The 27,563-nt window shown below is 42.1% G+C and overlaps 1 protein-coding gene across 2 annotated transcripts in view; it reads right to left on the bottom strand.

Annotated features, from left to right (window-relative positions):
• The window catches only part of dcc (DCC netrin 1 receptor), an 803,111-nt gene that overhangs the window by 494,988 nt on the left and 280,560 nt on the right, over positions 1-27,563 (bottom strand). For both annotated transcript variants that reach the window (XM_061876767.1, XM_061876768.1), the window contains exons 4-5: positions 18,172-18,322; positions 13,041-13,177 (exon numbers count right to left, since the gene is read on the bottom strand). In XM_061876767.1, coding sequence (XP_061732751.1) covers positions 13,041-13,177; positions 18,172-18,322 — 288 coding nt within the window. The remainder of the gene's footprint in view (positions 1-13,040; positions 13,178-18,171; positions 18,323-27,563) is intronic.

Raw genomic sequence — 27,563 nt, 5'->3', positions numbered from 1 at the left:
CAAATGACCTACAACCACCAAGGAAACAAAATCTGACTAGAAAAAAATGCATTCTGTCTTTTTGAATGGAAAAAAAACGGTTTGGTTTGGTTTAGTTTTGTTATTATCAATGATATTGGAAAATCCTAATTTATTGATGTAAAGATGTCAACTTTGACCGCACTGTTATATGCATACAAATATAGTAAATGTACAGTATTAATCGGGGGCGGGCTGTGCGTTTCCCACCTAGGCCTTCATGTCTTGATGTCCGGATTTAATGATTACCTCTCAAAATACCATTATTTATGTCACCACATGACCATTGCTGGAGAAATACTATACAGGAGCACGTTTACACCCTACTGGCCATTGAACCACATCAACAATGTACAAAGCGGGTTATGTTCTGGCACATTTAAAAATCTATTAAAATGCACCTTCAATTAAAACAAATCTTATGTGGTACTGTCAAAATTTAAATTGCAAAAAACATATTAAATGTGAAAAAATAAAATATTTGAACTCACAATTTGTGGCAGCTATTCGACGCCGTATGAGCAAGCTTATACCGTCGTAGTCGGCTAATTAGAGTGGAAATGGCGGGCATTTCCCCATTTAATCGCCAGAACAGCTGAGCTAGCTTCCAGGGTTGGCCGACATTGTCTCACAAGACGTAGTTTCTCTTTAAATATCCTTCTTGAAAATGGCCTTGCAAATATATATCTGCCACCTAATCAACGTTTTGTTTTCCTTCTCTACTAAATTGAAACTTGTGAATGGTATACTCACTTTGGAATGACAAATGCGTATCCAATCACAGTCTCGTTAACATCAGGCTACTTAGATAAGTTTCTGTCAACAACTTCTGATCTGATTTGCTATCGCAACTGTCTATCAACTCTACGTGTTCTCAAATTCATCTGCTAACGTTCCCGGTGAGTATCCTTAGGCCATCGAGAAGGCCTTATTGACAACAACTTGTGATCTGATTGGCTGTCGCAATTGTCTATCCTCTCCGTCCCCGCTGACTTACAGTGCACGGACGGCCGCATTGTAAATTCTGAAGGCCTCGGGCAGATTTCGTACAGCATGGCAACATGACAAAATAAAAACAACAACACTGGAACGAACAGAATATGACATGAAGACAAAATGAATACTTTTAGATATTTAGGGAAAGTAAAGTCCATCCATCCATCTTCTTCCGCTTATCTGAGGTCGAGTCGTGAGGGCAGCAGCCTAAGCAGGGAAGCCCACACTTCCCTCTCCCCAGCTACTTCGTGCAGCTCCTCCCGGGAGATCCCGAGGCGTTACCAGGCCAGCCGGGAGACATAGTCTTCCCAATGTGTCCTGGGTCTTCCCTGTGGCCTTCTACCGGTCGGACGTCCCCGAAACACCTTCCTAGGGAGGCGTTCGACTGGCATCCTGACCAGATGCCCGAACCACCTCATCTGGCTCCTCTCGAGGTGGAGGAGCAGCGTCTTTACTTTTAGCTCAGCGTCTTTACTTTTAGCTTCTCACCTTATCTTCAAAGGAGAGCCCGGCCACCCGGCGGAGAAACTCATTTCGGCCGCTTGTACCCGTGATCTTGTCCTTTTGGTCCTGACCCAAAGCTCATGACCTTAGATGAGGATGGGAACATAGATCAACCGTTAAATTGAGAGTTTTGCCTTCCGGCTCAGCTCTTTCTTCACCACAACAGATCGATACAGCGTCCGCATTACTGAAGACGCCGCACCGATCCGCCTGTCGATCTCACAATCCACTCTTCCCTCACTCGTGAACAAGACTCTGAGGTACTTGAACTCCTCCACTTGGGGTAAGATCTCCCCAACCTGGAGATGACACTCCACCCTTTTCCGGGCAAGAACCATGGACTCAGACTTGGAGGTGCTGATTCTCATCCCAGTTGCTTCATACTCGACTGCGAACCGATCTAGTGAGAGCTGAAGATCTTGGCCAGATGAAGCCATCAGGACCACATCATCTGCAAATAGCAGAGACCTAATCCTGCAGCCACCAAACCAGATACCCTCAACGTCCTGACTGTGCTTAGAAATTCTGTCCATAAAAGTTATGAACAGAATCGGTGACAAAGGACAGCCTTGACGGAGTCCAACCCTTACTAGAAACAGGTCCGACTTACTGCTGGCAATGCGGACCAAGCTCTGACACTGATTATACATGGAGCGGATCGCCACAATAAGACAGTCCATTACCCCATACTCTCTGAGCACTCCCCACAGGACTTCCCGAGGGACACGGTCGAATGCCTTCTCCAAGTCCACAAAGCACATGTACGATGGTTGGGCAAACTCCCATGCACCCCCAAGGACCCTGCCGGGAGTATAGAGCTGGTCCACAGTTCCACTATCAGGAAGAAAACCACACTGTTCCTCCTGAATCCGAGGTTCAACTATTCGGCGTAACCTCCTCTCCAGTACACCTGAATAAACCTTACCGGGAAGGCTGAGGAATGTGATCCCACGATAGTTGGAACACACCCTTATGGTTCCCCTTCTTAAAGAAAGGAACCACCACCCCGGTCTGCCAATCCAGAGGTGCTGCCCCCGATGTCCACGCGATGTTGCAGAGTCTTGTCAACCAAGACACCCCCACAGCATCCAGAGCCTTTAGGAACTCCGGGCGGATCTCATCCACCCCCGGGGCCTTGCCACCGAGGAACTTTTTAACTACCTCGGCAAACTCAGCCCCAGAAATATGAGAGTCCACCGCAGATTCCCAAGGCACTGCTTCCTCATAGGAAGACGTGCTGGTAGGATTGAGAAGGTCTTCGAAGTATTCCCTCCACCGATCCAAAACATCCACAGTCGAGATCAGCAGAACACCATTCCCGCCATACACGGTGTTGACAATGCACTGCTTCCCTTTTCTGAGGCGGCGGATAGTGGTCCAGAATCGCTTCGAAGCTGTCCGGAAGTCGTTTTCCATGGCTTTGCTGAACTCCTCCCATGTCCGAGTTTTTCCCTCCGCGACCGCTGAAGCTGCACACCGCTTGGCCTGTCGGTACCTGTCTGCTGCCTCCGGAGTCCTATGAGCCAAAAGAGCCCGATAGGACTCCTTCTTCAGCTTGACGGCATCCCTCACCGCTGGTGTTCACCAGCGGGTTCTAAGGTTTCCCCCACGACAGGCACCAACCACCTTGCGGACACAGCTCCAATCAGCCGCCTCGACAATAGAGGTACGGAACATCGTCCACTCGGACTCAATGTCCAGCGCCTCCCTCGTCACATGTTCAAAGTTCTTCCGGAGGTGGGAATTGAAACTCTCTCTGACAGGAGACTCTGCCAGGCGTTCCCAGCAGACCCTCACAATGCGTTTGGGCCTGCCACTTCTTTCCGGCATCCTCCCCCACCATCGCAGCCAACTCACCACCAGGTGATAATCGGTAGAAAGCTCCGCCCCTCTCTTCACCGAGTGTCCAAAACATGTAGCCGCAAATCCGATGACACAACTACAAAGTCGATCATGGAACTGCGGCCTAGGGTGTCCTGATGCCAAATGCCCATATGGACACCCTTATGTTTGAACATGGTGTTATTTATGGAAAGTAAAGTAAAAAAATAATCGTATCTTTAATTATTATCATGATTTCTGGTTATTTTAGGCCAGCAGAGAAGGCCTTGCTCGCCCTGATGGCCCACCACTGGTATTAATTGCCTTGCAGACTGTTGTGTGTTTAAATGACTGTTCAGTCTCCCAGACAACGACATACAATATATGCCATTATGTTAGCCTAAGTCTGCTAAGGGGTCTGTACAAAGTACCTTTTAAGTGGACAACCTCTCACGCAACACCTTGGAATTTGTCATTCTTTAGTAAACCGAGCAGTCACAAGTGACACTATGAATGATAGCTGCTGTGTCGGTCCGGTATTCCTTTTTCTGGGTTCATTAGGTCGCTAATAGGAGCCAGTTAATGAGCTGGGCTGCACTCGTTATTGATGTAGGACACAACACAAATATGTGTTATCCTTATCATCTCATCATGATCACTGCCCTGTGAAAACAGCATACACACTGCCATTCCTCATCAAGATTATATGATAGATCACTCTGTAACTGCCTTAACACGAGAACTCACAAAACTATGAATTAAATGTTATACAATGCATACCGTATTTCCTTGAATTGCCGCCGGGGCGCTAATTAATTTAAAACCTCTTCTCACTCCTGCGCTTACCAAAGGCATGCGGTAAAAGTAAGCATGCGCTAATTATTTTAAAACCTCTTCTCACTCTGTCACTGACCAAAGGTATGCAGTAAAAATTTGAGTGTGATGTAAGCTTGGACCTTAAAGCCTACTGAATAGCTCTTAATCGGCTTCCCTTTATGCGATTTCAAATCACCTGTTTTGAAATCAGCCTCCTCCATTCTGAAAATAATGACAGGTGAAATGTCACTCGTGATGTCACGAGTTTGACCAGGTAGTAATACTAAGCATGCGCTAATTATTTTGGGAAGTGAGTTTGACCCAGCAGTAATTCCAGTCAGGCGCATACTATATACCCTGCGGCAAATTTAAGGAAAAACGGTACGTATAAATATTTAAGTATTTGTCAGGCATCTTAAAAATTGAAGACTGTGTTATGTACTTGTCATGTCAAACATTATAGCATACACACAGCTGATCTACTAAACTCATGTGCTCTATAATGAGCAAAATAGAGAGTGCAATCTATTTACCGTGTCAGTCTTTATATGTATGCAGAATAAATGCTGATTATTAAAACGCCCACAATACTGGGATGGGAAGATCCAAACATAATCATTTAGCGCCTGCAATGTGATTTTTCAAGCCTGAAAGTGTTATGCTTTTTTTTTTTTTTTCATCACATTTGAAAAATTCCTGCAAACTGTCACACCGCGGTGAGGGATATCTTGTCTTGGTTTCTTCTGTCTTTGAAAAGTAACTCCTCTTGTTTCAGATCACTTGCTATTCCTTTTGTGTCATCAGTCTGACGTCATCCCTGACACCTGATTGTTTCCACCTGTTTCCCTATACCCTCATGTGTCTTATAAGCCCACGCCTCCCCCTGTTCTGTGCCACATTTTGTTGAGTATGTGTGCCTCTCTAGCGTCCCGTCCATGTATTGCCTCGCCTCACGTTTATATACCTTGATACTGAATTCCTTTATTGCTATTTTGAGTTTATTTTTCTCCTCCTCAGCAGAGTTATGTTGTGTGATTTAGTGAAGTAAATTATATTTATATAGCGCTTTTTCTCTAGTGACTCAAAGCGCTTTACATAGTGAAACCCAATATCTAAGTTACATTCAAACCAGTGTGGGTGGCACTGGGAGCAGGTGGGTAAAGTGTCTTGCCCAAGGACACAACGGCAGTGACAAGGATGGCGGAAGTAGGAATCGAACCTGCAACCCTCAAGTTGCTGGCACGGCCACTCTACCAACCGAGCTAAACCGTTAGTTTTAACTGTTAGTTTTATAACAGAAGTTTTTTGATACTTTTATTAGTAGATTGCACAGTTCAGTACATATTCCGTACAATTGACCACTAAATGGTAACACCCGAATAAGTTTTTCAACTTGTTTAAGTCGGGGTCCACGTTAATCAATTCATGGTAAAAGTGGTGAGTTATCGTTTTTTTTCTTACGAATCTTTCTTTCCTCAAATTTTTGAGTGACATTTTTTGTTAACCTTTATTAGATTAGAGTAAGTGTAGACATTTTTATAGCCCTTTCTTTTTCCTCCTGTTGGAGCGTTTTGGGTTAATAATACGTTTCATAGCATATACGGCGCCAATTATAGTTTGTCATTGTTTTTTTGTTTTCCTCCTTTCGGAGTGATTTTTGGTTGTTCCTTTTTTTTTGGAACCTTTTTCGCCGACTAGTTTTGTTATTGTAGATTTTATATTACCCTGACTCCGGAGGTGAAAGGAAGCTGTCAAAATAAAAGCCTGCCGAAATATTCCCTACTATACATCTGAGTCCTATCCTTTCGACCAAGTCTGACAAACTGAAACAGTAACACACTTAGGGCTGTGAGGAGGAGGTGATTGTGCTGCAAAAACAGACCATTGAGAGATAGTATTTTGTCTGTGCTTGTGTGTTGACATATTTGGACTATCAGAACAAAAAACATTTAATGTATCGTATATTCAGCAATTTGGAGAAGGCATTCGACTGTGTCCCTAGGGAAATCCTGTGGAGAATGCTTAGAGAGTATGAGGCATCAGACTGTCTGGTTGTGGCGCTTCGCTCCCTGTACGATCAGTGTCAGAGCTTGGTTCGCATTCCTGGCAGTAAGTCGGACACGTTTCCAGTTAGGGTTGGACTCCTCTTAGGCTGGCCTTTGTCACCGATGGACAGAATTCTTAGGCGAAGTTAAGGCGTTTAGGGGTTTCCGGTTTGGTGGCCGCAAGATTAGGTCTCTGCTTTTTGCAGATGATGTGGTCCTGATGGCTTCATCTGGCCAAGATCTTCAGCTCTCACTGGATCGGTTCGCAGCAGAGTGTGAAGCAACCGGGATGAGAATCAGCACCTCCAAGTCCGAGTCCGTGGTTCTCGCCCGGAAAAGGGTGGAGTGCCATCTCCGGGTTGGGGAGGAGACCCTGCCCCAAGTGGAGGAGTTTAAATACCTAGGAGTCTTGTTCACGAGTGAGGGAAGAGTGGACCGTGAGATCGACAGGCGGATCAGTGTGGCGTCTTCACTAATGTGGACGCTGTATCGATCTGTTGTGGTGAAGAAGGAGCTGAGCCGGAAGGCAAAGCTCTACATTTACCGGTCGATCTACTTTCCCATAGTCACCTATGGTCATGAGCTTTGGGTTATGACCAAAAGGACAGGATCATGGGTACAAGCGGCCGAAATGAATTTCCTCCGCCGGGTGGCAGGGCTCTCCCTTAGAGATAGGGTGAGAAGCTCTGCCATTCGGGAGGAGCTCAAAGTAAAGCCGCTGCTCCTTCACATCGAGAGGAGCCAGATGAGGTGGTTTGGGCATCTGGTCAGGATTCCACCCAAAAGCCTCCCCAGGGTGGTGTTTATGGCACGTCCAACTGGTAAGAAGCCACAGGGAAGATCCAGGACACGTTGGGAAGACTATGTCTCACGGCTGGCCCGGGAACGCCTCGGGAACCCCCCGGGAGGAGCTGGACGAATTGGCTGGGGAGAGGGAAGTCTGGGCTTCCCTGATTAGACTGCTGCCCCCGCGACCAAACCTCGGATAAGCGGAAGATGGATGGATGGATGGATGGATGGATGGATATATTCAGCAATATAATGTTATACTTCAATATGCATTTTAATTTTTCAGGATGGTCCAGAGGCAGCATCACAACAGCGCAGCTTCTCCCAGAGCATACCTCTGGCATGCGAAAAGTGTTTTTTTTGTCTAGATTGCGCTTAATATAGCCTAAAAACGGTGCTTCATATAGTATTTGTGAGCTGCATGTCAACAGCATGAGGAACTTCCACCGGTTGAACCATATGATGGGAAAATGGATGTCTCCATTGTGACAGCCGGTATACTCGCAAAAACCTAATTTAAATAGGGTGGTATGAACCACTTATGTGTTTGTCATTATTTGTACACACTTTTATCAGTCGCGAAATTGTGAACAACTGCTTCGGGCATATCTGCCTCAGGCTAATCAGACTAGAATACTAATAAGGTGTGGAATATATTTGTTGTGTGGTTTTTTGGGCTGAGTTTGGGTTTGCCTTTTATTAAATCAACAGATCAGCTGCTGCTGAGGTGTCTCTGCACGCCTGAATAGTTCAGTCTGTAGCCAGCAGTTGCTGAGAAGCAGTCAGACGATAAATACAAACATATTTCATTCATAACACCTCCTGAAGCAAACAGATTGGTTTATATTGGATATTTTATGGCATTTTATTTTGGATGTGATTCTCTTTCCTTGGAAAGAATATAAATAGTGAACAGAACATCAGCCAGCAGAAGTATGAATATGATTTGTTCTCTCTGTTTCATTTCCATAATCCATCTAATTGATTAATCTGTAAACTAAATTTATATTTGTAACTAACTTTTTTGAACACATTTTATGAATGAAATCCCCCAATATAGACCAACGCTTTTCCTCACATGGATGTTGTTAAGTGGGTAAAACCCCAAAAAATGACAGAACTGTTCAACAGTGATTCTTACGCCATCCTGGAGAATAACTTGATGCCTTTTTAAGTGCTCATGCAATGCAGTGGTGCCGCTGTGAAACTTTATTTCTAATTTGCACAGTTTACAGAACACCGTGTTGTTTGGGTTTTTCTATAAATATAACACTTCCCCCCCTCAAATCTGATCAGGGAACTATGCTGCCAATTCATATCATCCATAAGGGAAATCAGTTAGTACGATCTAATGTACTAACTGTGCATTTTATGATTTATTTATAGTAAGTGCTATTGACTAAATTATTTGAAAAAAGGAGCCATAAAAAACTTTAGGTTTTGGGAAGTAAAATAGTATTGGGTAATACTACACATTTAAGGCCTACTGAAATGAGATTTTCTTTTTTAAACAGGGATAGGAGGTCCATTCTATGTGTCATACTTGATCATTTCGCGATATTGCCATATTTTTGCTGAAAAGATTTAGTAGAGAACATCGACGATAAAGTTCGCAACTTTTGGTCGCTAATAAAAAAGCCTTGCCTTTACCAGAAGTAGCAGAGGATGTGCGCGTGACGTCACCGGTGTGATGGCTCCTTACATCCTCACATTGTTTATAATCATAACCACCAGCAGCAGGAGCAATTCGGACAGAGAAAGCGACAATTTCCCCATTAATTTGAGCGAGGATGAAAGATTTGTGGATGAGGAAAGTTAGAGTGAAGCAGTGAAAAAAAAAAAAAAAAAAAAAGGTGACGGCTCCAGGCGGCGGCAGTGGGAGCGATTCAGACGGAGGGCTGCGGTGAACGCCAGTGTCTCTGAGAGAAGCCAATAAGGGAGCCAAGATCACAGCTGCCTTTTTGACACCTGCAAGAGGAGGTCGCATAATCCGCTGAAGTCTCCGGTAAGAGCCGACTTAATATCACAATTGGTTGACATGTGGTAGGGAAACATATTCGCTTGACCGCTCTGTGTTAAAGCTTCACAACAAACAAAGAAACACTGGCTGTGTTCCGGTTGCTGTAATCCACCGCTTTCCACCAACAGCATTGTTCTTCATAGTCTCCATTATTAATTGAACAAATTGCAAAATATTCAGCAACAAAGGTGTCCAAAATACTGTGTAATTATGCGATGAAAAGAGACAACTTTTAGCCGTGAGTGGTGCTGAGCTGAAATGTCCGCTCCAACCAATAACGTCACAAGCATGCGTCAACATAAGCGTCATCATTCCGCAACATTTTCAACTAGAAACTCCGCGGGACATTTAAAATTGTAATTTAGTAAACTAAACCGGCCGTATTGGCATGTGTTGCAATGTTAATATTTCATCATTGATGTATGAACTATCAGACTGCGTGGTCGGTAGTAGTGGGTTTCAGTAGGCCTTTAAGGTACCAGTGCGATACTTTGTAGTTACAGGGACAGTATTTGCCATACCAATACTGACATCAAGATTTTTAGTTGGAAAAAATTAGGGATCACTAAATGATTTCGCTTGAAAAATTTGACAATTATAATCAACAGACAAACACAAGAAGGCAGGGCAACAATATCATCTAAATATTTAAAATATTCTATTATCATAAAATTGTTTAAGCAATATAAAATCAACAAAAGCAAAAACACCATAAACTACTTAAATTTGTGTTTCATCTAACCACAGAACTTTCTTCCAGAAGGTCTTATCCAGGGGTGCTCACACTTTTTCTGCAGGCGAGCTACTTTTCAATAGACCAAGTTGAGGAGATGTACTCCATTCATATTTATAATTTATATTTATTTATTTATGAAAGGGACATTTTTGTTAACAAGTTGGTGTTTAATGATAATTCAAGCATGTTTAACAAATATAAATATAGAGTCCTTTCTTTCATGAAGACAAGAATATAAGTTGGTGTATTACCTGACTCTAATGACTTGCATTGATTGGAATCAGACAGTGGTGTTGATAACGTCCGCATTTTCAAATGGAGGAGAAAAAAAGTCCTCCTTTCTGGCCATTACCACATGAAAGTGGTTGGATTTGGCATCTCATTTGTCCAACTTGCATACTCCTTTTTAAACATTTTGTTAAGAGAGTAGCATATGTGTGTGTGGCCCTTTAATGTTGGGCAGCAGGTGAGTGACATCAGTGAGTGTGTGGGCGAGCGAGGTGAGGGAGCGGTCGCTGAGGGCGCTGGATAAATACATTGGCATCAAACTCCGTAGCTTGTTAGCTTGTGCACGCTAGCTTTCTGAGACTCCTATTTTGTTAGCACAGGCAGGATGAAGCAGGTCTTTTATGGTGAAGACAGGAACTCTGCGGTCGATCTTTAGAGTTTTGACAGGTACGGCCCAAGAGTCTGTTGAAATAAAAAGTGTTTCTCTCCGTCCTGTAAGTGATATTTTTCTTAATAATGAGCTTGCAGCAGCCAACGTCATCTCACAAGATCCTCGGGTGCCGAGAATGTCAAACAACTGACAAAAGTGAAGTCTTGGTGAAGATTAATTATGTCTATTTTTTTAATGCCTGCGTGAGATCGACTGACACACCCTCCGCGATCGACGTAATGCCCACTCCTGGTCTTATATTTGTCCATGTGATGTCAGTTTGAACACAAAATTAGCTGTTTGGCCACAATACCCAGCAATGTGTTTGGAGGAGAAAAGGTGAGGCCTTTAATCCCAGGAACACCATCCCTACCGTCAAGCATGGTGGTGGTAGTATTATGATCTGGGCCTGTTTTGCTGCCAATGGAACTGGTGCTTTACACAGACTAAATGGGGCAATGAAAATGGAGGAAAACCTAAAATCATTAGCCAGGAGGTTGGGTCTTGGCCGCAGTTGGGTGTTCCAACAGGACAATGACCTCAAACACATGTCAAAAGTGGTAAAATAATGGCTGAATCAGGCTAGAATTAAGGTCTTAGAATGGTGTCCCCAAAGTCATGACTAAAACATGTTGAAAATGTTAAAGAAAAATGTCAAAAAACCAACAAATGTGGCTAAACTGCACCAATTTTATCAAGAGGAGTGGTCAAAAATTCAACCAGAAGCTTACCAAAAACTTGTGAATGGCTACCAAAATCACCTTATTGCAGTGAAACTGGCCAAGGGACATGTAACCAAATGTTGCTGTATGTATACTTTTGACCCAGCAGATTTGGTCCCATTTTCAGTAGACCCATAATACATTCATAAAAGAACCAAACTTAATGAATGTTTTTTGTGACAAACACAGATGTGCTCTAATTACTCTATCACAAAAAATAAGAGTTGTACAATATATTTGAGACTCAAGACAGCCATGACATTATGTTTCTTACAAGTGTATGTAAACTTTTGATCGTGACTGTACAGGTGTTTTTTTCCATCGTAGCTGTGATAAGTGGCAACAGTCAGCAAGTAAAGCAGTGGTTCTTAATCTGGGTTCGATCAAACCCTAGGGGTTCGGTGAGTCGGCATCAGGGGTTCGGCCGAGGTCAAAACACACCCGATTCATCGTGTCAATAAAAACTTCTACCTCTCAGCGTATTATGGATAAGGCAACAGTAGAAGTCACACTGATTTGCAGGAATGTAATTTGTTGTGAGTTTATGCACTGTGTCGGTTTTGTTGTTTGAACATGGTGATGTTCATGCACGGTTCCTTTTGTCCACCAGTAATAAAACATGTTAACACTTGAGTGTTAATTAGTGTTGCTTATTAACATGCAAATTAGTAACATATTGGCTCTTAACTAGTCATTATTAATTACTTATTATTGCCTATCTAGGCATGGCCTCATTTAAACCCTAACCCTTTAACCCTAACCCTAACCAAATAACTCCAAATTAAGTCTTTATTACTTAGAATATGTTCCCCTAGTGTCCAAAAACCTCTAAATTAAATATTTGTTACTTAGAATATGTTCTCCATACTAAAGTGCTACCAAAAACACATAACTTTGTCTTGAATTAAAAAAAAAAAAACATTTTATTTTTCACTAAGAAGGGTTCGGTGAATGCGCATATGAAACTAATGGGGTTCGGTACCTCCAACAAGGTTAAGAACCACTGAAGTAAAGCATTAGTAACATCATTTGCTGTGATGGAATATGACATTTCAAAGCTTTAAAAGACAGATGTAGAGTTGGAAGTTTGATAACACCCAGCCAAATGGAGAATGTGATGTGGTCATATGACAGCAAAGTACAGTTTTTTGGCACTTTTCTCATTCTGTCCGTATAAGTCATCGTGGTGTTTTTTTTTAGTAAATTTACCGTATTTCCTTGAATTGCCGCCGGGGCGCTAATTAAATTAAAACCTCTTCTCACTCCTGCTCTTACCAAGAACATGCGGTAAAAGTAAGCATTCGCTAATTATTTTAAAACTTCTTCTCACTCCGGCTTTTACGAAAGGCATGCGGTAAAAGTAGGCATTCGCTAATTATTTTAAAACCTCTTCTCACTCCGGCACTTACCAAAGGTATGCAGTAAAAAATTGAGTGTGATGTAAGCTTGGACCTTAAATCCTACTGAATAGCTCTTAATCTTCTTCCCATTATGCGATTTCAAATTACCGGTATTGAAATCAGCCTCCTCCATTTTGAAAACGATGACAGGGGAAATGTCATACGTGACATCTCGAGTTGGTAATACTAAGCAAGCGCTAAATATTTTGGGAAGCGAGTTTGACACGGCAGTAATTCAAGGCAGGTGCATAGTATATACCCTGCGGCAATTCAAGGAAATACGGTATGTGGAATACCAAGAATATAAAATACTGTCACCTTTGGCTAATCAGGGTCATCCCATCAAAGAACCGGATATATTGTGTTCCCAATCCCCACATTGTTTTGTCTTTGTGGAATGTCATCCTACCTTGTCAGGCCCAGCCAGTCCCCTCAATTATGTCTCATATTGATATCAGATTTAATGCAGACATACCACAGTACGGATCACACATTCATATAAAGAAAGTTCTCACCGAGCACACTCAGTTCTGCACTTGCAGTGATGTTGTTGTTCTTGTTGGTAGCTGTACAGCTATAACTGCCGGAGTCATCGACAGTCACGCTCCTGATGATGAGATTGCTTCCCGCCAACAAAGAATGCTTCTTATTCCTACGGGAAAAAGAGCTGCAATGTTTTTTCTGTTCTCATGTTGTACACTCGCCGGTTTACCAACTGCTATTGGCTCATTTAAGACAAGTGCGGGCCTTTTACCAGATTAGTTACCGTATGTCACAATTTTGATGACAGTGATCTTTAAAAGCATTGACAAACTCAATTTTTTGCTATAGACCAGGGTTCGGCAAACTTTGTCTCGGGGCCACATTGGGTTAAAATTATTTGAAATATACTCTGTGTATATCAATTTACAAATATATATATATATATATATACATATATATGCCAGCACGGTGGGACAGGGGCTAGTGCATGTGCCTCATAATACAAAGGTCCTGAGTAGTCCTGAGTTCAATCCCGGGCACTTTCTGTGTGGAGTTTGCATGTTCTCCCCGTGACTGCGTGGGTTCCCTCCGGGTACTCCGGCTTCCTCCCACCTCCAAAGACATGCACCTGGGGATAGGTTGATTGGCAACACTAAATTGGCCCTAGTGTGTGAATGTTGTCTGTCTATCTGTGTTGGTCCTGCGATGAGGTGGCGACTTGTCCAGGGTGAACCCCGCCTCCCGCCCGTTTGTAGCTGAGATAGGCTCCAGCAGCCTGGAGAGGCGTGATTGGGAAGAATGGCCGCCTGGATCTGAACCCGAGTGGTGTTTTGTTATTGGACTTTTTTGCTTGTCACGGATTGTCCATAACAAACACCATGTTCAAACATAAGGGTGTCCATATGTGCACTTGGCACCAGGACACCATAGGCTGCAGTTCCATGATCGACTTTGTAGTTGTGTCATCAGATTTGCAGCCTCATGTTTTGGACACTCGGGTGAAGAGAGGGGCGCAGCTTTCTCGGCTCCGATGGTGGGGGTGGATGCCGGACAGACCTGGCAGGCCCAAACGCATTGCGAAGGTCTGCTGGGAACGTCAGGCAGAGTCTCCTGTCAGAGAGAGCTTCAAATCACCATAAATGATTCCCGGGGGCGGCACCGCTGCTACCCACTGCTCCCCTCATGGGTCAAATGCAGGGGACAAATTTCACCACACCTACTGTGTGTGACAATCATTGGTACTTTAACTTTAATTCCCACCTGTATTGCTCGGTTGGTAGAGCGGCCGTGTCAGCAACTTGAGGGTTGCAGGTTCGAGCCCCGCTTCCGCCATCCTAGTCAATGCTGTTGTGTCCTTGGGCAAGAAACTTTACCCACCTGCTACCAGTGACACCCACACTGGTTTGATTGTAACTTAGATATTGGGTTTCACTATGTAAAGCGCTTTGAGTCACTTGAGGAAAAAGCGCTATATAAATATAATTCACTAATTAACTTCACTTCACCTCTGGAAGAACTTTGAACATGTCACAACGGAGGTGCTGGACATTGAGTCCGAGTGGACCATGTTCCGCACCTCTATTGACGAGGCGCCTGATTGGAGCTGTGGCCGCAAGGTGCCTGTCACGGCGGTAATCCTAGAACCCGTTGGTGGACACCGGCGGTGAGGGATGCCGTCAAGCTGAAGAAGGAGTCCTATCGGGTTCTTTTGGCTCATAGGACTCCGGAGGCAGGGGACAGGTACCGACAGGCCAAGCGGTGTGCAGCTTCAGCAGTTGGGAGGAGTTCGGGGATGCCATGGAAAACGACTTCCAGACGGCTTCGAAGTGATTCTGGACCACCATTCGCCGCCTCAGGAAGGGGAAGCAGTGCACTGTCAACACCGTGTATGGTGAGGATAGTGTTCTGCTGAGCTCTACCGTGGATGTTGTGGGTCGGAGAAGGGAATATTTCAAAATCCTCCTCAATCCCACCAAAACGTCTTCCTATGAAGAAGCAGAGCCTGGGGATTCTGTGGTAGGCTCTTCTTTATCTGGGGCTGAGGTTGCTGAGGTTGTTAAAAAGCTCCTTGGTGGAAAAGCCCCAGAGGTGGATGATATCCGCCCAGAGTTCCTAAAGGTTCTCGATGCTGTGGTGTTGTCTTGTTTAACAAGACTCTGCAGCATCGCTTGGACATCCTCTCTTTAAGAAGGGGAACCGGAGGATGTGTTCCAACTATCGTGGGATCACAACGCCTCAGCCTTCCCGGTAAGGATTATTCAGGTGTACTGGAGAGGAACCTCGGATTCAGGAGGAACAGTGTGGTTTTCGTCCTGGTGGTGGAACTGTGGACCAGCTCTATACTCTTGACAGGGTATTTGAAGGGGAATGGGAGTTTCCCCAACCAGTCTACATGTGCTTTGTGGGCTTGGAGAAGGCATTCGACCGTGTCCCTCGGGAAGTCCTGTGGGGAACGCTCAGAGAGTATGGGGTATCAGACTGTCTGATTGTGGCGATTCGCTCCCTGTACGATAAGTGTCAGAGCTTGATCCGCATTGCCGGCAGTAAGTCAGACACATTCCCAGTGAGGGTTGGACTCCGCCAAGGCTGTCCTTCGTCACCGATTCTGTTCATAACGTTTATGGACAGAATTTCTAGGCGCAGTCAAGGCGTTGAGGAGATCCGGTTTGGTGGCTGCATGATTAGGTATCTGCTTTTTGCAGATGATGTGGTACTGATGGCTTCATCTAGCCAGCATCTTCAGCTCACACTGGAAGAGTGGATCGTGAGATTAACAGACGGATCGGTGCGGCGTCTTCAGTAATGCGGACGCTGTATCGATCCGTTGTGGTGAAGAAGCAGCTGAGCCGGAAGTCAAAGCTCTCAATTTTTCGGTCGATTTACGTTACCATCCTCACCTATGATCATGAGCTTTGGGTTATGACCAAAAGAACATGATCACGGGTACAAGCGGCCGAAATGAGTTTCCTCCCCTGGATGGCAGCTCAAAGTAAAGCCATTGCTCCTCCGCATCGAGAGGAGGCAGATGAGGTGGTTCGAGCATCTGGTCAGGATGCCACCCAAATGCCTCCCTAGGGAAGACCCAGGACACGTTGGGAAGACTATGTCTCCCGGCTGGCCTGGGAACGCCTCGGGATCCCCTGGGAAGAGCTGGACGAAGTGGCTCGGGAGAGGAAAGTCTGGGCTTCCTTGCTTAGGCTGCTTCCCCCGCAACCCTACTTTGGATAAGCGGAAGAAGATGGATAGTGTTGTACTGATACCAATATTTTGGGACCGGTAACAACATTATTTCAATACTTTTCGTTACTTTTCAGGGACCATAAAAAATGGCATTATTGGTTTTACTTAGGGTACATTAAGCATATATTTTTTATTGCAAATTAGTCCTTATAGAAAATAGTGATCATACTACTTGTCTTTTAGTAGTAAGTAAACAAACAATGACTCCTAATTAGTGTACTGACGTATGCAGTAACATATTGTGTCATTTTCCATTCTATTATTTTGTCAACATTATTAAGAAGTGGTAGAAAATGAATTATTATTTATTGCTAATTTCTATTTAATATCAGCTTACTTTCTGTTTTAACATGTTCTATCTACACTTCTGTTCCCTACTCAGCGGTCTTGTGGTTAGTGTCCGCCCTGAGATGGGTAGGTCGTGAGTTCAAACCCCAGCCGAGTCCTACTGAAGACTATAAAAATGGGACCCATTACCTCCCTGCTTGGCACTCAGCATCAACGGTTGGGAATGAGGGTTAAATCACCAAAATGATTCCCAGGCGCGGCCACCGCTGCTGCTCCCCTCACCTCTCAGGGGGTGAACAAGTAGATGGGTGAAATGCAGAGAAAAGATTTCAACACACCGAGTCTTTGTGTGACTATCAGTGGTACTTTAACTTTGAATAGAGGACCTCCTATATATTCTATTGACAGCTGACTTTTATGTTCGTTTATTCGTGAGTTAGAATGTGTTAAAAATACATCTATCTTCTTGTCCCTCAGAATGATTGTAAGCAATAGGCAAAATTCCACTTTTAATTGTCATGTTTCTTTAGAATTCTGAGTATATTGTGCAGCTGTCATCATCTTTTATGTCATAAATGAAAAAGTCACGACATGCTTTGATCTTCTCAGATGATGTTAGGGTTAGTTAGAGGGTTAGTGTTAGAGTAAGTTAGTGTATGTTAGGATTGTGAGCAGGTCACTTATTACTCCAAACTTTCCATCTCTTAAGTAAAAGCACATTTTTGTTGCTGTCTATAAAGCTTTACCCCAGAATTTTAAAGGCATTTTCTTTCTTCTCTCTGACAATTCCAGCCTGGTTTTGCATCTTCTGGGTTAGCCATTTTACTTTAGTTCATTAGGGTTCTGCAAATGCAGATCCATCCATCCATCCATTTTCTACCGCTTTGGGGTCACGGGGGGCGCTGGTGACTATCTCAGCTACAATCGGGCAGAAAGTGGTGTACACCCTGGACAAGTCGCCACCTCTTCGCAGGGCCAACGCACATGCAGATATCACTAACAATTGTTTAAGGGCCGTTTCTGTCATAAACTGGTACTACTGTGAAGTGAATTATATTTATATAGCACTTTTTCTCTAGTGACTCAGAGAGCTTTAGCATAGTGAAACCCAATATCTAAGTTACATTTAAACCAGTGTGGGTGGCACTGGGAGCATGTGGGTAAAGTGTCTTGTCCAAGGACACAACAGCAGTGACTCGGATGGCGGAAGCGGGGATTGAACCTGGAACCCTCAAGTTGCTGGCACGGCCACTTTACCAACCTATCTATACCGCCCCTGTGCTACCTGTACTTACTAGTAGTTTATTTCTTCTACGAGACATTCCGAATGGATATCCTGGCTATTACCAATGTTTGTTCAGCGTCTGTGGTTTTGTGGTTTTTCACCTCTAAATGCTTTCTGCACAGGTAAAACCTCTCCTACATAATATGAAACTAGCATTATATATTAATTGTTAATTATTGTTTTATTAATCAACTTTATGAAACAACACACCTGTTGGTCACATGTTATGAAACTTTAGCTCACAGGAAAAATGGGTTAAGTTGTGCATCAGATCCAGGTGCAAATACTCGGAACTATAAGCTGAAATGTGCAAACGTTTCCGCATGTATGTCATAAAAATACAAACAAACCGAGTCTGGATCACTTCTTCTCCTCTTCGCCACAGAATGCTTGGAGTAGGGTATCCAGAAGTGGAACATTCCAGCACAGCATCAGTTCCCAGCACAGCGGTCACCCTCAAAGGACGTTGGAGAAACTGCAAGTTTCGGTTCAAACCAGGCTCTGAACAAGAGAGAGAAAGAGAGATGTCATTTGCTGAAAAATTTCCCATTAAGAATTGTTTTTCTTCCGAACAAAATCAGTTCAGGAGAACAAAACAACACAAACAGATGAGATGATCTGACTGATCAGCTGCAGATCAGTATCGATCTATTTGTGTACATAAAAAAAGCTTGTGATCCACCAATTATTCGGATTAATGCCAATCAGAAAAACATTTTTTGATAGTTTATTTTTGTTCCCCCTGCGGACAGAGGCAGCTCGCAGCTCAGCATGTATGTTCATACACAACGTTACCTTAAATTAACTAAAAAAAGTTTTCGGAGAGCGCAGACCTTTTCCAGGCCCTTTCTCCCAAAGAGTGAATCCTCTTGTCAGTCACCCACATGCTTTGCTCTCTGGAGGTGGAGGCAGGGACACTACCATACATGCAGAGAGAAGTGCAGACTTGTAGCATAAATTTAAGTAGAAAAGTTCCAAATCCCACCCAAAGTCTCATTACTTGTTCCTTATCCCATTTCTGACAGTTCCAGAAAGTTTCCTCAAAATCTGCCCATAGCATTCAGTTATGTTGCTAAGTAACGAACTGATAGACAGACAACCCGATAAATTACCACCATCGCTGCAAATAAACTGCATTTCTAACAAGTACATGTTACACACCAAGTAAGAGCAAGCAGGAGTACACCAGAAGCCATGCTAATCGCCGTACTAGCCACTAAGTTTGCTTGAAATACCACAAGAAATAAGTGCCTAGCAATGGCAAATAAATGTAAATGGAACCGCATAACAGCAGAGAGTAAGCAACTATAAATAGGAAATAAACAAATGAATATGAGTCCATAGAGAGTGAAATAGAACAACTACACAAACATTATGGCACCAAGCTTAAACATAAGGAAAGAGCGGATTGATTCATATATGAGTAGTTTCTATACCAGGGGTCGGGAACCTTTTTGGCTGCGAGAGCCAAGAATCCAAATATTTTAAAATGTATTTCCGTAAGAGCCATTAAATATTTTTTAGCACTGAACACAACTAAACGTGTGCATTTTTAAGTAAGACCAACATACAGTATAACAGGTCTCTTATTCTTTGTAATAACATTGTTATTCTGAAGCTAACTGTGGGGGGGTGGCCTGCATCGAAGCAGGGTGTTGCCAGGACCAGCCTCGAAATCAGCGAAAGGTGCGTAGATGGCCCACCTGGGCCTTGTTATCTCATCCCCTGTCGCTCTGTTTATAAGCAGCAGCCAGGAGTAGAGATGGGGTTGGAGCTGGAGCCAGAGCGCGAGCGAGAACGAAAGAAAAAGACAATTGCTGGAAACCAACTGAGAGACTTATTGAAAAATAAAAAAATATTGTAACCCTGAAACAGGCTCTCATGTCGGTGCTTGGTGGTCCGAAGAACCCCCAGGAGAGCAAGCCCCAAACTAACCCATAATAAATAAATCACTTCTCACCCTTAATACAACTTATTGAACAAGTGCGGTAGAAAAAAAGACGGATGGATTCAAATGCATGAGCATGTTTTCTATTTTGATCGTTATTTTTAACACTTTGATTACAAGTGGAATTATTCATTACTTATTGGTTAAGCAGTGTCACCTCAGATTTATCCGAGAGTCAGATGCAATCATCGAAAGAGCCACATCTGGCTCTAGAGCCAAGGTTCCCTACCCCTGTTCTATACCATGGGTAGTCTAAGATCAAAACTAGTGCCTTCAGATTGACATATTTAGGATAAAAAAATATATGTATTTGTCCGTTTTGTTAATGTTTACAAAGCCAGAAACAAATTACCTGGACACAGAAGAACACCAGAGGATTTAAGGAGTAGAAGATAGTAGCTTTTGCTTATGTTTAATTATTATGTATTGATTAAGAATTAAAAATAAAAATTATTTTGGTGATTTTGAATATTGTGAAAAAAAAAAAGTATCGGCATCAGTATTGGTATGGCCAGCACTATCCCTCACAGTATTGGACCGATACACACTAACCTACTCAGTGGCCTTGCGGTTAGAGTGTCCGCCCTGAGATCGGTAGGTTGTGAGTTTAAACCCCGGCCGAGTCATTCCAAAGACCACAAAAATGGGACCCATTGCCTCCCTGCTTGGCACTCAGCATCAAGGGTTAGAATTGGGGGTTAAATCACCATAAATGATTCCCAGGTGCGGCACCACTGCTGCCCACTGCTCCCCTCACTTCCCAGGGGGTGATCAAGGGGATGGGTCAAATGCAAATTTCACCACACCTAATGTGTGTGTGACAATCATTGGTACTTTAACTTAACTTAGAATAACCCATTGTGAGTGCATTTCCCAAAAACTCAGCTTTGCAAATCCTTTTAAAATTATATTCAATTGAATAGACTGCAGAGACAAGGTTTTTAATGTTTAAACTGAGAAACTCTTTTTTTTGTTGCAAATAATCATTTACTTAGAATTTATTGGCAGCAAAACATTGCAAAAATGTTGGCAAAGGGAAATTTTTACCACTGTGTTACATGGCCTTTCCTTTTAACAACACTCAGTAAACGTTTGGGAACTGAGGAGACCAACTTTTGAAGCTTTTCAGGTGGAATTATTTCCCATCCTTGGCTGATGCACAGCTTAAGTCAGGGGTGTCAAACTCAAACACAGAGTGGGCCTAAATTTTAAACTGAACAAAGCCGCGGGCAAAGGTTGAACAAATTAACCTTTAAATAGGGACACAACCAAGTTTTGCCTATAAAATTGAACAAGCAATTTTTTTTTTTTTTTTTTATGCATTTGTAAATATTAAATAAACGAAAATTAACGTCGGCTTACAGCAGAGCCAATGGGAGATCATCTATTTTGTCCATAAAATAAAATAAATAGCCATTCAAAAAGCACCAACAATACTCCATTTACATTTTGCGACTTGAATATTAACCAAGTATTACTGATATTGTTACGATAGGCGCAAACGCAGACAAACTATTTATAGCGGCGCCAGGATCACTACTGTGACCCCCAATATTTAGTGGTCTGCTGCTTTCTTGCTTCCCTGCTCCTTGGAAGTTTATTGTAGAATATAAATCATGCCTTTCACCTGGGAGGTAGATGGCTGAGTATGTAATCCGACAAGTTGGTACACTTTGACTGCCATTTAGGACCCAGAATTGGTGAGAACGATGCAAAAATACACTTTTTTTAAGGCCTTCATAGGCAGAATTGAGTGACTCCTTCAGGCTCCATTCGATCGCACGTATTTAATATTTAGCATGCATTGAAAAACATGTAACACAATTCATCATGTCTTTTTTGATGATTGTGGTTGGGAGGCAAAATTCCCAAAAAAGTTCCCCTTTAATATATTTGATAATATAATAGGTATCGGTATTGACCATGATCGGACTTGGCCGCATACAACCCTGATCAAAACACACCTAATCAAACCTAACTTAAAAAAAAAAAAAAATGCAGAAACTGTTCTTTGAGGATAAAAATAACATGGACTTTGAAATGTCTTAATTGGAAAGGGTTCGGTTGAAATCTGTTATATTTTTAAATATTAAACAAACCCTTCCGTGTTGACGTTGATATTTGCTGCTTGAGCACCACATTCACTATCTTAGTTTTGGACTGTTTTGGTGCTTAACTAACTACAGATCTTGACCACAAACAAATGATTCGAGAATTCAGAACAGGAGATGATAAAAGAGATCAATAATAGAATGCATAAATTACAGGAGGAGGCAGCCAAAAATCAGAGTTAACATCACCATGATTTATTCTAGACTATTGTCAAGGATGAAAGCAATATACTATGTCAACTCTCAAGAAGGAGAATGAAGAAAAGGAACAGATCATTGAGCAAATGTAGACTGGATGACAAGATTTGAAAAAATATATATTTTGACAGGGCTGGTGAGTGGTATCCGTATTTATAAAATATGACGCAGGCCAATAAAAATAAGCTGCGGGCCACAATTTGCGGTCTAGATGAATGAGCATCTGACAAAGCTCAATTCCAACACAGCCAAGAAACTGGACAAATACTAAATATCAAACCAACCAGACTGTCAAAAAGAATAAAATAAACAAACTAAGAATGATTCAGTCTGATTGAAGTGACTAATCTCCATTCAATAACAGTAAGAACATCACAATACAAAAGATTGCTTACTAAGAAGATCTGGAATTCAAAACCTTTCACCAAACTGATTCTAAACAACGAGATTTGGAAAATGACTATGATCCATCTTTGCCAATTTTAGCAGGACCTGCTCTGGCGGAACAACAGAACACCAATTTAAATCAGACAAACTGTCAAATACTTATCCAAACCGAAGAAACATGCAACATTTTCATCAAATTGTTATTAACGAATATGCTGGTTCAAATGCTGAAAAAGGAATGGGTTAATAGTGAATATGAACTGAACTACATCAACAAAAAATTGTAAATAGGTTTAAATTCGCAAAACACTTTTTTTTTTATATTCAAGGTACTGAAAGTGCATTGACACTGATACCTCAGTCACCTACTGATGACTACGACTGCCAACTAGACGATAGTAACCAGACCGGAAAAAAGTAGCGATCATTTCCATGTTTAATGAATACAGACTCAGCTACCTGCAACAGGTGATTGACGGTGATATTGTAGAAGTGACGTCTTGCAAGTATTGTAGTGTCCTTACAGAACACACCATCTGACACTCTTTTTAAACGTTATTGCTGACCTTAAAGTACCAGGACACTTGCTTAAATACATTCTAGTTTTCTGATGAAATTTTTTTGGGTCGCTAAACCATCATAGTTCCAATTCCCAAAGTATATGAAAATAATGTCTTAATATCCACAAAATGCCAAAATTTCAAACGGCAATTTTAAATATATCGCTCAAAATTACTTTGGCAATTTATGTGCGTTCAGGATATGATGACGTCGTGGGGGGAATTCCTCTGCACTTGACCTATGATAAGCAGATCAGTGATACCGGAAATATGCAAAAATGGGAAAGAAATGTGCTGTTAATGAATGCTCAAAGACATCCATTTCATTGTTTTCTTTGCTAAAAGAAGAGGACACTAAAAGGCTGTGGAATCGTTTGGCCTTTGTCAGATGGTCATAATTATTAATAATGAGCATCTGACGAAGGTCATTATTCAATTGCTCAGTAGTTACAAACATTAATACAACTCAAAATGACCTTGGTGATTATTAATTACTGACTAGAAATTGAATGTGTAATACATAATACACTTCAATGCAGTTTCCAAATGGTACATACTAGAGCATACTGTCCGACAGGGATATCTTTGAAGACACAGTCACACTGTTGCAATACATCCATCCATCCATCCATCTATTTTCTACCGCTGGAGCCTATCTCAAGTGCATGCGGGTGGAAGGCGGGGTACACCTCAGACAAGTTGCCACCTCATCGCAGGGCCAACACAGATAGAAAACATTCACACTCACATTCAACCCACGCAGTCACGGGGATGACATGCAAACTCCACACAGAAAGATCCCGAGCCCGGATTGAACTCAGGACCTTGGTATTGTGAGGCACATGCATTAACCCATGTTCCACCATGCTGCCTGTTGCTCTACAATTAGGTACATTTAAAAATCAATAAACCCGCATCAGCAATTAAAACAAGTCTTATGCGATACTGTCAACATTTTAATTGTAAAAAACATATTAAACATGAAAAAAATAATCAAATATAATATCTGAACTCACAATCAGTAACACCCATTCGAACTTCCGGGGTTGGCCGACATGGTCTCACAAAAAGTAGTTTCTCTTTAAATATCCTTCTTGAAAATAGCCTTGCAATTATATGTGTCGTCTTGTCTAATCATAAAAGATGCAGACGAAGCGTGTTGGCTGATTTCTTAAAGTTTTCTCCACAAGGTACAGCATGGCAACATAAGCTAGCTGAATTCTGATGGGATAAAAACTCTACAACCTAAAAATAACAGCGCTGCAAGAAGCGCAATATGACATGAAGAGAATATGAGTACGTTTGGATATTTAGGGAAAATAAATACCAAAATACTTTTATTTTTAATTATGATCAGGATTTCTGGTTAGAAGAGAAGGCATACTAAAATAAAACAATTGTTTGATGAAGTATTAATCATAATAATCATAATAATAATAATAACAATAATCCTCCCGAGGGGTTAAAAAATTGTTGCCTCAAATGAGCGGTTTTTTTTTTTTTTATGTATTTCTCATAATCTCCGGGTCTAAATTGAATGTCATGGTTTATTGACTTCTCGGTTTACAGCCTCAACCTGCCGTCTAGGTGAGAAGCATGATTTATAATCTGGAATTAACTTTTACCAATTTAGAGGTGATGCAACTGCAGCAGCAGGTCCACCGCCTCCATATGTCAATATAGCTTAGTAAGCTCTCTGTGAACAGCGTGCCGCTAAATCCTATGTATTGAATGAATACAGAATCGTTCTGAATCCGAAAAATATCGGTTTTGAATCGAGAACTGAATCGAAAAAAATTGATATATTATTGAATCGTGACCCCAAGAATCGATATTGAATCGAATCGTGGGACACCCAAAGATTCACAGCCCTAATATACACATATGCCTATATATATACATATATATATATATATATACCAACGTTATTTAAAAAGCCATTTAAAAACAACCACAGTTAAAGAACAAAGGGCTGTACACCACAAAGAAATAAAGGCAAAGGACAGACTAAAAAAAAAAAAAACATTCAAAACAGAAGTAAAAAACACATTGAAATAGCAAATACAAATTACCCTAAGAACAATTTGTTGGATAAAAAGCAGTTAAAAAGTTAAAAACAGTTAAAAAAGTTAAAAGTTAAAAAACAGTTAAAGTCTCGTGCTGGGTTAAAAGCCAGTGAATAAAATTGGGTTTTGAGAAGGGTCTTAAAAATAGCCAACGAAGGGGCCTGTCTCACATGGAGAGGGAGATCGTTCCAGAGTTTGGAGCCCGCAACAGAGAAGGCTCTGTCCCATCTGAGCTTGCGCTTTGATTTGGGGACCTCCAGGATCAGCTGATCAGCTGACCTGAGGGACCGGGTGGGGGCATAGAGGTGGAGCAGCTCAGAGAGGTATGGACCATGTACGGATTTGAAAACGAGTAAGATAATTTTAAAATGGACTCTAAAAGACTAAGGCAGCCAGTGGAGGGAGGCTAAAACAGGAGTAATGTGCTCTCTTTTTCTTGTGTTTGGTAAAAGTCGGGCAGCTGCAATTTGTGCCAGCTGCAGACGTGAGAGAGAGGATTGATTAATACCAAAATACAAAGAGTTACAGTAATCCAGCCGAGATGTAATAACTGCATGGATTACTGTCTCAAACTGTTGCCTAGAAAGGAAGTTTTTAACTTTGGCCAGCTGACATCAATAAAAAAAGCTGGCTTTCACCACTTTGCCAATCTGACGGTCCAATTTAAAATCACTGTCAATACGAAAGCCCAGGTTGGTGACGATGGGCTTAATGTGCAAAGTTAAGGGGCCAAAGTCAACAAGGGGGAGCTCAAAGGTACCACTAGGTCCAAACACTATCACTTCTGTCTTCTTTTCATTGAAATTTAAGAAATTTAGCGTCATCCAGGCCTTGATAGCTTCAAGGCAAGCAAGTAGTGACTGCATTGAAGAGGCATGATTTCTCTTTAACGGAAAATACATTTGTATGTCATCTGCATAACAAAGAAAACAAATATCATGTTTCTTAGGATTGAGCCCAGAGGAAGTAAATACCTAGAAAAGAGCAGTGGTCCTAAAACTGAGCCTTGTGGGACCCCACATGTCAATGGAGCAACAGAGGATTCAAAACCAGCAACATTTACAGAGAAAGTCCTGTTAGTCAAATATGACTTCAGCCAACTCAAAGCAGTACCACAGATTCCCACTCAATGCTGTACGCGGTTAATTAAAATATTATGGTCCACCATATCAAATGCTGCTGTTAGATCCAGTAAAACTAAAATCACATGATCACCTAAATCTGTTGCTCTCAGGATGTCATTAAAAACCCTTAGTAATGCTGACTCGATACTATGGAGGGGTTTAAAACCAGATTGAAAGACTTCTAAAATATCACAGTCCTCTAAACAAGTAATTAACTGGGTAAAAACAATCTTCTCCAAGATCTTTGAGAGGAAAGCCAGCTTAGAAATGGGTCTAAAATGGCCTAAAACTGAACTGTCAAGACCAGGTTTCATTAAAAGCGGTTGAACCACCGCGTGTTTAAAACTGGTAGGAACAACACAAGAAAACAGACTGCTATTTAAAATGTTAAGAACAGGCTGCCCTATGCAAGAAAACACTTCTTTAAAAAATGTAGGAGGGACAGCATCATGGAGGGAACCTGAGGGCTTCATATGATTCGTTAATTATTCTAACTGCCGCAGAGTCACTTGCTCAAACTGATTAAAAAAAGCAGAGTAGTTAATCGGAACAGAAATGAGAGCCCTTGTTGTGGCAATCTTATCAATAAAATACCCTAAAAAGGCACTGCACAATTCAGAGGAGGGTTCCAAGCATGTAGGCTGAGGGGCATTAAGAACAGAGTCAATGGTTTTGAATAAAACACGAGGGTCAAAACCATTGGAGGCAATAATGTTTGCCAAATGTTCTCTTTTTTCCTCTTTTACTGTGCTCTGATATCGATGCTAACAGTCCTTTAAAATCTGGAGTGACACCCGAAGCTTGTCCTTCTTCCACCTGCGTTCGGCTTTGTGGCACTCACGTCTGATCGCATAGGTTCTCTCTTTAAACCAGGGTTCTGATTTAGTTTTGGCCATTTTGATTTTTAAAGGAGCCACTGAGCTCAAGGCTGTCTCACAGGTGGAGTCAAACAATGCACTAAGTTTCTCAGTGTCAGAAAAAACAGAGTCAGAGGGTAAAAAAATCTTGGTTAAAAGCAATAATAAACTGACCAGCAGTGGAAAGGTTAAAAACTCGACAGCGCTCCAGCTGTCAGGCGGTTAAAACTGGCCTCAAATATGACAGGCATATGGTCTGACAGCACATTGTCACAAATGTCCAAGGTAGACACAGGTAGAACATATGACAGGACAGGATCAAGCGTGTGACCACATAGTGTGGGGCCAGACACAAACTGTGTCAAATTAAAATAGTCTATAAGGTTTAAAACATCCTTCACCAGTGGCGTGTCGGGACAGCATATATGAATATTAAAATCTCCAACAATGAGGACACGATCATAGCAGGGCATAATTCCTGCTAAAAAGTC

Source organism: Nerophis ophidion, linkage group LG17 (assembly GCF_033978795.1).
Source record: "Nerophis ophidion isolate RoL-2023_Sa linkage group LG17, RoL_Noph_v1.0, whole genome shotgun sequence".
In the NCBI taxonomy this organism is placed as follows: Eukaryota; Metazoa; Chordata; class Actinopteri; order Syngnathiformes; family Syngnathidae; genus Nerophis; species Nerophis ophidion.
Note: the sequence above shows the minus strand (reverse complement) of the source record. Positions and strands in the feature narration are given on the sequence as shown.